Source organism: Microcaecilia unicolor, chromosome 3 (genome assembly GCF_901765095.1).
Source record: "Microcaecilia unicolor chromosome 3, aMicUni1.1, whole genome shotgun sequence".
Classification (NCBI taxonomy): domain Eukaryota; kingdom Metazoa; phylum Chordata; class Amphibia; order Gymnophiona; family Siphonopidae; genus Microcaecilia; species Microcaecilia unicolor.
The window spans coordinates 77,164,050-77,174,829 of NC_044033.1; the positions used below are offsets into that span (position 1 = coordinate 77,164,050).

Here is a 10,780-nt window from a genome sequence, read left to right on the forward strand (position 1 = left end):
CCTACTCCTTTAAAGAGTAGAGAGACTAAGAAGTAAGGTCATTACATTTTTGTGCCGGGTGGGGGGGCGGGCAAAACCTCCCCCCCCCCCCCCCCATACACACATGAAATGTCTTACTATATGTCCCCAAGGATGGAGGAGGCATCTTCTTAAACCTTTAATGCGGCCTTACAGATTGCTCAGAACGCAGCAGCTAGATTACTCACTGGTCTTTCTCAAACATGTCATATTAACTTCATTGGCTCCTGATATGTTCTCGTGTATATAGTTAATTCAGAAGCTTTGCATAATGAGACACCTTTAGCCTTAGTAACTGCATTGAGAATATATCGTCTGAGTCGCAGCCTGAGGTTCCCGCCCGAAACCTCTGTTCACAGGACAAATCCCTCCTCTCAGTACCCTTCTCCTCTACCGCCAACTCCAGGCTCCGCTCATTCTGCCTCACCTCACCCTATGCTTGGAACAACCTTACTGAGCCCATAAGCCAAGCCCCCTCCCTGCCCATCTTCAAGTCTCTGCTTAAAATCCACCTCTTCATTGCTGCGTTCTTAACCTAACTCTTACCGTTCAGTAAATCCAGACTGCCCCAATTTGACTGCCCCTATCAGACTGACCGTTCACTTGTCTTCTAGATTGTAAGCTCTTTGAGCAGGGACTGTCCCTCTATGTAAATTGTACAGCGCTGCGTAACCCTAGTAGCGCTTTAGAAATGTTAAGTAGTAGGTCTGCTGACAAATTGTTATTAGATGTTCCCAGCTTTAAACATGTTGGGGACTTGATATTAATTGGGCTAGAATGGTTCAGGTTGAAGGGGCTCGTCTGGAATACTCTCCCATTTGAGATAAGGAGTATTAGCTCAGTCCTGCAGTTTAGAAAGCAACTTCAGGGTTATTTGCACTGTATTTTCTGGAGGGTGGGGGGTTTAGTTGTGTGAATTTTTCAATTATGTTTTAAATGGTTTTATGTATGTTGATTTTGTACACTGCCTAGAATGAGCAGATAATGTGATAAATATTTTGAATAAAATAAATAAAGGACTGTGTTGCATGATTACTCAGGCAAGAAATTTGTTGGAGGAGACATGTATATATTCTAATCTTGAACTAGAACATCAATTGGTTAAGCCCTATCATTTAGTGAATTTATTACATGCCAAAGGGACAAATATCAAAGATATAAAGAGGGGCATTTTTAAAAGAAATGTCTGTCAGAATTTGGACGTTTTACAAAGACATCCAAATTCTAAAGCGGGGAGAAGATCATTTTCGAAAAAGATGGATGTCCATCTTTTGTGTTTGCAAATACCATGGACGTCCTTGGATTTGGATGTTTTGCATTCTGGACGTCATTGATTTTCGACCATTTTTGAAAATGGACATTTTAGACATCTAAGTCTAAAACATCCAAATTCAAGCCATTTGGCCGTGGGAGGAGCCAGCATTTTTAGTAGCCTGCTGTCTTGGCATGTCAGGGGGACCAGTTGGGCACCCTAGGGGGCACTGCCGTGAACTTCATAAAAAGCTCCCAGGTACACATCTGACCATTGCTCCCTTACCTTGTGTGCTGAGTCCCCCCCCCCAAACCCACTACCCCCAACTGTACACCACTACCATAGCCCTTATGGGTGAAGGGGTCACCTATATGTGGGTACAGTGGGTTTCTTTTGGGTTTTGGAGGGCTTGCCGTTTCCTCCACAAGTTTAACAGGTAGTTGGGGGTATGGGCCTGGGTCCACCTGTCTGGAGTGCACTACACCTACTACTAAACTACTCCAGGTATCTGCATGCGCTGTATGGACCTGAATATGACATCTGAGGCTGACAAGTAATGTTCTTCATCACAATTTTGGGGGTTGGGAGGGGGTTAGTGACCACTGTGAGAGTAAGGGGAGGTCATCCCTGATTCCCTCCAGTGGTCATCTGGTCATTTCGGGCACCTTTTTGTGCCTTATTTTTAAGAAAAACAGGTCTAGCTGAAAACGTCAAAGTTGTAGTCCTGGATGTCTTTGCTTTGTTCCATTATAGCTCAAAGACGTCCAAGTCTTAGGAACGCCCAAGTCCCGCCTTAAACACGCTTCCGATACGCCCCCTTGAGATTTGGACGTCCTTCTGAGAGAGTCTAAAATGTAGTTTCGATTATACCGATTTGGACTTCCAAATGCCGATTTGTGTCACTTCTTTGGACATCCATCTCTTTTGAAAATTAGCCTGAAAGTAATCCCTTAATATCAGTCAGATGTACATGGAAGCAGGGGCTATGTTCCCATAGTAGGTAATGGAACTTTTGACCCAGAGATGGAAGGCATGGGGTTTCATCAATTGCAGGGTAAGGACTTAAGATATAACAGTTAATGGAAGATTCTATAGTGCTCTCTCTTGATGTGTTAAAAATGGCATGAGCTGGGAAACTGTGAAAGCTATCCTCCTTTACAAGTATCCTACTAGGTCCAAGAGTTAACAAATAGAATAAATGGAGCTGTGCTATTACAGGGATTATGTGTGCTGATGTATACCCTCCCTGTTTCAACATAAAATACAAAAATGGGCCCAAGTGACAAGGGAGAAATATAAAGAGCTAGGATTTTGAGAGGGGATCATAGGAGGGGAGTTACACTAGTGGAAAGTACACAGTTTCTCCGAGGACAAGCAGGCTGCTTGTTCTCACTGATGGGTGACGTCCACGGCAGCCCCTCCAATCGGAAACTTCACTAGCAAAGTCCTTTGCTAGTCCTCGCGCGCCCGCGCGCACCGCGCATGCGCGGCCATCTTCCCGCCTGAAACCGGCTCGAGCCAGCCAGTCTTCTTTTGTCCGCACTCGGTACGGTCGTATTTTCGCCGTGTCGAGCCCCGGAAAGTCGACCTCGCGCGTCCAAATTGTTTTGAGCGTGTTTTTTTCTTCGGAAAAGCTTTTGCTTAAGTTGGGAAGTGCTCCGGAAACCTTCCACCGGGTTTCGTGTCAATCCTCCCCGTACTTCCAGCTTTTTGCCCCGGTAAGTTTTCTTTCGTCGTCGGGGTAGGCCTCTTTTCGGCCTCGGTCGAGATTTTCTCCCTCTAAAGTTTTGGTGCTCTTTTTCCGTCATTTCGGATTTTGATTTCGCCGGCGTGATTTTTCCGCCCATGACATCGAAGCCTTCCAGCGGCTTCAAGAAGTGCACCCAGTGCGCCCGGGTTATCTCGCTCACTGATCGACACTCGTCGTGTCTTCAGTGTCTGGGGGCCGAGCACCGCCCTCAGAACTGCAGTCTGTGTTCCCTGCTTCAGAGGCGGACTCAGGTAGCGAGACTAGCCCAGTGGAACGTGTTGTTCTCGGGCTCTTCGTCGGCATCGGCACCGGGATCTTCGAGTGCATCGACGTCGTCAGCGTCCAGACCATCTTCCTCGGCCGCCCCTGCATCGAGTGCATCGAGGCATCGGGCCTCTGCATCGGCGCCGAGACATCGGATAGCTGCATCGACGTCGGTGGTACCAGGACCTCGTCTGCTGATGTCGTCGGACGGTGGTGCATCGTCAGGAGTGCAGGTGAGGGCTGTCCATTCCCCTGCTGGTGGCGGTGAGCCTTCGGGTGGGTCTCCCCCTACCCTGAGGGCTCCTGCGGTACAGCCCCCCGAGACCGACCTCCTTCGGCCTCGGCCCCGAGGAAGCGACGGATGGATTCTACGTCCTCCTCGTCGGTGCCGGGGAGCTCCGGCGACATGCTTCGGAAGAAATCGAAGAAGCATCGACACCGGTCTCCTCCCCGTGTCGGCACCGAGAGCTCTGGGTCGCCGAGGGATTCGGCACCCAGCAGGCATCGGCACCGAGAGGACCGCTCACCCTCTGTTCAAGAGGTGTCGATGCGCTCCACTCTGGACAGCCCGGAACAGCCTCCTCGCCCGGAACAGGTTCTGACGTCGACGCCTGCATCGACCTCTCAGCCTTTTTCTGCAGCCACTCTGAACGAGAGCCTCCGGGCCATTCTCCCAGAGATTCTGGGAGAGCTGTTGCGCCCTACCCCTTCGGTACCGGCGGTGCTTGCGCCTCCGGTACCGTCGAGCGTGGCGCCGGCTGGCCCATCGCCCAGGTTGAGGTCCCCGACGTCGGTACCGCGTGCGGTGCCGACCGCGGCCACCTCCCAGGAGGGCTCCCCGACTACGTCGGCGGAGGGAGCTTCGCCGATGCGGGCCAGGGAGTCTACCTCTCGACGCCCCCATCGTGGACGTGGTTCCACGGAGTCGAGCAGGGCGAGGTTGCAGACACAGGTCCGTGAACTTGTGTCTGACACCGAGGGTGAGGCCTCGTGGGAGGAAGAGGAAGATCCCAGATATTTCTCTGACGAGGAGTCTGAGGGTCTTCCGTCTGATCCCACTCCCTCCCCTGAGAGACAGCTTTCTCCTCCCGAGAGTCTGTCTTTTGCCTCCTTTGTCCGGGAGATGTCTACGGCCATCCCCTTCCCGGTGGTTGTGGAGGACGAGCCCAGGGCTGAAATGTTTGAGCTCCTGGACTATCCTTCTCCACCTAAGGAAGCGTCCACTGTTCCCTTGCACCATGTCCTGAAAAAGACATTGCTTGCGAACTGGACCAAGCCATTAACTAATCCCCACATTCCCAGGAAGATCGAGTCCCAGTACCGGATCCATGGGGACCCAGAGCTGATGCGCACTCAGTTGCCTCATGACTCTGGAGTTGTGGATTTGGCCCTCAAGAAGGCTAAGAGTTCTAGGGAACATGCTTCGGCGCCCCCGGGCAAGGACGCTAGAACCTTAGACTCCTTTGGGAGGAAGGCCTACCATTCCTCTATGCTCGTGTCCAAGATCCAGTCTTACCAGCTCTACACGAGCATCCACATGCGGAACAATGTGCGGCAGTTGGCGGGCTTGGTTGATGCTCTTCCCCCTGAGCAAGCCAAGCCTTTTCAGGAGGTGGTCAGGCAGCTGAAGGCGTGCAGAAAATTCCTGGCCAGAGGAGTTTATGACACTTTTGATGTTGCGTCCAGGGCCGCTGCTCAAGGTGTGGTGATGCGCAGGCTCTCATGGCTGCGTGCCGCCGACCTGGAGAATAGAATCCAGCAGCGGATTGCGGACTTGCCTTGCCGTGCGGACAATATTTTTGGTGAAAAAGTCGAACAGGTGGTAGAGTCTCTCCACCAGCGGGACACCGCATTCGACAAATTCGCCCGCCGGCAGCCTTCAGCTTCTACCTCTACAGGTAGACGATTTTTCGGGGGAAGGAAGACTGTTCCCTACTCTTCTGGCAAGCGTAGGTACAATCCTCCTTCCCGACAGCCTGCGGCCCAGGCTAAGCCCCAGCGCGCTCGCTCTCGTCAGCAGCGTGCGACTCAGCAAGGCCCCGCGGCTCCTCAGCAAAAGCAAGGGGCGAGCTTTTGACTGGCTCCAGCAGAGCATAGCCGACATCCAAGTGTCCGTGCCGGGCGACCTGCCAGTCGGAGGGAGGTTGAAAGCTTTTCACCAAAGGTGGCCTCTCATAACCTCCGATCAGTGGGTTCTGCAAATAGTCCGGCAGGGGTACACCCTCAATTTGACCTCAACACCTCCAAATTGTCCACCGGGAGCTCAGTCTTACAGCTTCCAGCACAAGAAGGTACTTGCAGAGGAACTCTCCGCCCTTCTCAGCGCCAATGCGGTCGAGCCCGTGCCATCCGGGCAAGAAGGGCTGGGATTCTATTCCAGGTACTTCCTTGTGGAAAAGAAAACAGGGGGGATGCGTCCCATCCTAGACCTAAGGGCCCTGAACAAGTATCTCGAAAAAGAAAAGTTCAGGATGCTTTCCCTGGGCACCCTTCTCCCCATGATTCAGCAAAACGATTGGCTATGCTCTCTGGACTTGAAGGATGCCTACACACACGTCCCGATACTGCCAGCTCACAGACAGTACCTGCGATTTCAGTTGGGCACACGCCACTTCCAGTACTGTGTGCTACCCTTTGGGCTCGCCTCTGCGCCCAGGGTGTTCACAAAGTGCCTAGCTGTGGTAGCAGCGGCACTTCGCAGGCTGGGGGTGCATGTGTTCCCATATCTCGACGATTGGCTGGTGAAGAACACATCCGAGGCAGGAGCCCTGCAGTCCATGCAGATGACTATTCGCCTACTGGAGCTACTGGGGTTTGTGATAAATTATCCAAAGTCCCACCTTCTTCCAGTGCAGAGACTCGAATTCATAGGAGCTCTGCTGGATTCTCGGACGGCTCGCGCCTATCTCCCAGAGACGAGAGCCAACAACTTGTTGTCCCTCGTCTCGCGGGTGCGAGCGTCCCAGCAGATCACAGCTCGGCAGATGTTGAGATTGCTGGGCCACATGGCCTCCACAGTCCACGTGACTCCCATGGCCCGCCTTCACATGAGATCTGCTCAATGGACCCTAGCCTCCCAGTGGTATCAGGCCGCTGGGGGTCTGGAGGACGTGATCCACCTGTCCACGAGTTTTCTCGAATTCCTGTATTGGTGGACCATTTGCTCCAATTTGACTCTGGGACGTCCCTTCCAAATTCCTCAGCCACGGAAAGTGCTGACTACGGATGCGTCCCTCCTGGGATGGGGAGCTCATGTCGATGGGCTTCACACCCAAGGAAGCTGGTCCCTCCAGGAACGCGATCTGCAGATCAATCTCCTGGAGTTACGAGCGATCTGGAACGCTCTGAAGGCTTTCAGAGATCGGCTGTCCCACCAAATTATCCAAATTCAGACAGACAACCAGGTTGCCATGTATTATGTCAACAAGCAGGGGGGCACCGGATCTCGCCCCCTGTGTCAGGAAGCCGTCAGCATGTGGCTCTGGGCTCGCCGTCACGGCATGGTGCTCCAAGCCACATATCTGGCAGGCGTAAACAACAGTCTGGCCGACAGGTTGAGCAGGATTATGCAACCTCACGAGTGGTCGCTCAACTCCCGAGTGGTGCGCCAGATCTTCCAAGCGTGGGGCACCCCCTTGGTGGATCTCTTCGCATCTCGAGTGAACCACAAAGTCCCTCAGTTCTGTTCCAGACTTCAGGCCCACGGCAGACTGGCCTCGGATGCCTTCCTCCTGGATTGGGGGGAGGGCCTGCTGTATGCTTATCCTCCCATCCCTCTGGTGGGGAAGACTTTGTTGAAACTCAAGCAAGACCGAGGCACCATGATTCTGATTGCTCCTTTTTGGCCGCGTCAGATCTGGTTTCCTCTTCTTCTGGAGTTATCCTCCAAAGAACCGTGGAGATTGGAGTGTTTTCCGACCCTCATCACGCAGGATGAAGGGGCTCTTCTGCATCCCAACCTCCAGTCTCTGGCTCTCACGGCCTGGATGTTGAGGGCGTAGACTTTGCCTCTTTGGGTCTGTCAGAGGGTGTCTCCCGCATCTTGCTTGCTTCCAGGAAAGACTCCACTAAGAGAAGTTACTTCTTTCATTGGAGGAGGTTTGCCGTCTGGTGTGACAGCAAGGCCCTAGATCCTCGCTCTTGTCCTACACAGACCCTGCTTGAATACCTTCTGCACTTGTCTGAGTCTGGTCTTAAGACCAACTCCGTAAGGGTTCACCTTAGTGCAATCAGTGCATACCATTACCATGTGGAAGGTAAGCCGATCTCAGGACAGCCTTTAGTTGTTCGCTTCATGAGAGGTTTGCTTTTGTCAAAGCCCCCTGTCAAACCTCCTACGGTGTCATGGGATCTCAATGTCGTTCTCACCCAGCTGATGAAACCTCCTTTTGAGCCACTGGATTCCTGCCATCTGAAGTACTTGACCTGGAAGGTCATTTTCTTGGTGGCAGTTACTTCAGCTCGTAGAGTCAGTGAGCTTCAGGCCCTGGTAGCCCAGGCCCCTTACACCAAATTTCATCATAACAGAGTAGTCCTCCGCACTCATCCTAAGTTCTTGCCAAAGGTCGTGTCGGAGTTCCATCTGAACCAGTCAATTGTCTTGCCAACATTCTTTCCCCGTCCTCATTCCTGCCCTGCTGAACGTCAGCTGCACACATTGGACTGAAAGAGAGCATTGGCCTTCTACCTGGAGCGGACACAGCCCACCAGACAGTCCGCCCAATTGTTTGTTTCTTTTGACCCCAATAGGAGGGGAGTGGCTGTAGGGAAACGCACCATATCCAATTGGCTAGCAGATTGCATTTCCTTCACTTACGCCCAGGCGGGGCTGGCTCTTGAGGGTCATGTCACGGCTCATAATGTTAGAGCCATGGCTGCGTCGGTAGCCCACTTGAAGTCAGCCTCTATTGAAGAAATTTGCAAAGCTGCGACGTGGTCATCTGTCCACACATTCACATCTCATTACTGCCTGCAGCAGGATACCCGACGCGACAGTCGGTTCGGGCAGTCAGTTCTTCAGAACCTGTTTGGGCTTTAGGATCCAACTCCACCCCCCGAGGGCCCTGTTTGTTCTGTTCCAGGCTACACTCTCAGTTAGTTGGTAATTTTTTTAGGTCAATCTCAGTTATGTCCTCGCCGTTGCGAGGCCCAATTGACCATGGTTGTTGTTTTGAGTGAGCCTGGGGGCTAGGGATACCCCATCAGTGAGAACAAGCAGCCTGCTTGTCCTCGGAGAAAGCGAATGCTACATACCTGTAGAAGGTATTCTCCGAGGACAGCAGGCTGATTGTTCTCACAAACCCGCCCGCCTCCCCTTTGGAGTTGTGTCTTCCCTTGAAGTGTATTGTCTTGCTACATACTGGACTGGCTGGCTCGAGCCGGTTTCGGGCGGGAAGACGGCCGCGCATGCGCGGTGCGCGCGAGGACTAGCAAAGGACTTTGCTAGTGAAGTTTCCGATTGGAGGGGCTGCCGTGGACGTCACCCATCAGTGAGAACAATCAGCCTGCTGTCCTCGGAGAATACCTTCTACAGGTATGTAGCATTCGCTTTCATGAGGTACATCCTAAATTGACCAGTTCAGTATGGCCACAGATATTGGGGGACTGCGGCCCCCCCGACGATCCCATCCCCCAGGTTCAGGGAGGGCTGGAGATCCGGTGGGTCTCCGGCCCCCCTACCTTAGTTGGAGGAAAGAGGTAGCCTGCCTCCCTCCTCTTCCTTGGGTTGACGCTGCCGCAAAATGGCGGTGCCCAGCCCCTCCCAGTGCATCCTGGGATGCGCTGGGCAGGGCTACAGACCATATAAGGGAAGCATATTCACCCTTAGAGGTACAAATCACTTTGGTGTTTCCTTGCTTGGGTGAATTTTTACTCTGAGACTACTCCCTACACACATTAATTATTAATTAAGTCTTTGATTATTAAAATAGTTAAGGCTGTTCTCTCATTGGTTCCTCCTCTGTTCTAGAACCCTGGTTCTCTAATTATATTAAGCAATCCTATAGTAGCAGAATACAATGTATGAGTCTGTCTGAACTACTGTTAGTTTCAAAGATTAAAATCAAAGGCTTTTTTCCCCCTTGGTCTTTTGTCCTATTTTTCTTGTTCCCTGTCTTCCTTTCCTCCCCTATAACAGGCAGAGATAAATCAGAAGGATAATTCTCCATTTTCTCTTACCTGCCTTTATCTGCTGTTGCTAGATTTGTATTCCTCCTTAACCTCCCTAATCCTCTCACTTGTTTTCTAGTCCATTTCAACCCTCTTTCTCTCTCCAGCCTTGTCTACCTTTCATGCCTCCCTTTTCCCTTACACTTTACCAGCCTCCCATTCCCCCTTTTTACCTCCATTTAGACCTACCTCACTTTTCTATATTTCTGGTTGGTCATAAGTTAGTGTGCTGTTAATTGTACCTCTTTTTGTATAAAAAGGTTTTTTTTAATGCATAGGTTTTATACAGAAGTGTGATAGCTTATAAGCAAATGTTTTAATGACAAGGTACTGAAAATAATCTGTACATTTTTTATAATATTTTTTCCTTCAACCAATGCTATACTACCCTACAACCATCCACATTTTTCTCTTTTAACAGGGCTGAAAATTTAATGAAGAGTTATAACTTGTTAAAAGAGCAAAGGATACTGGCAGCTGCTTTCGGAAATGGTCTAGGTATGCGAGCTGACAGGAGACCTCTTGAACCATTGCGGCCAGGCTGGCAAAACTGTTAAACCACTTTGCCTAGTTCTGCATCAAATCTTTTCTACAGAATAAATTCCTAATGTGGCTTGTAATTAGGAATGTAACAGTTTTTTACCTTTCAAGCCTGAAAAGATTTTAAAATGCCCTCTAAATATGTTTACTATAAATTCTACACATTAGTTATATTTTTCTGTTATTGACTTAGTGTAGAAAAACAGACTTCGTTAGTCACTTCACTGTTGCCTTTTGTTTAATTTCAGTGTTCAATAAACTACTACAATGTGTGCTGCTTCTACTTTTTGCTATGTATCATAAGCTTTTAGGTTTACATTTTTTGCAAAATGGTTACTGTTTTGGGGTTGTATATACAAAACAGCTGGAGGCCTATTGGCTATCTCAAAGAATGAGAAGTAATTCAGCTTTGTTGTATAAGGATTTGAATTTTTTACACCCCTGTATTTTTCACTAGGTAGAAACTGATTGATTGGTTTTCTACCACTTTCTTAAAACATTTTAAAAAATCATTTCTAATCTTTCACACACTACTTTTCTAATCTGTTTTTCAGCATCATTTTAACAAGTACTGTATTTTTATGTATATAATGTGCACATGCACATTATGAGTGTATGTAAAAATAGTGATAACAGTGTAATGCAGGCTTTACCAGTTAATTTTTCTAAGATGTGCTAATTACCAAAATACAAAACCTGCAAAAATTCTAAAAAGAAAAAGCTTTAAACAAATTTTGCAATTGGCATATATTAGTAAAAATATACCAGAATAGCACATCTGTGCCCAT

At 49.9% G+C, this 10,780-nt stretch overlaps 1 protein-coding gene across 1 annotated transcript in view; it reads left to right on the top strand.

The window, feature by feature from the left end:
* NEK2 (NIMA related kinase 2) overlaps window positions 1–10,780 on the top strand; it is a 162,721-nt gene that overhangs the window by 149,199 nt on the left and 2,742 nt on the right. Inside the window, 1 exon segment of the mRNA XM_030196073.1 lies at window positions 9,874–9,950. Within this exon segment, the coding sequence (XP_030051933.1) occupies window positions 9,874–9,950 (77 nt within the window).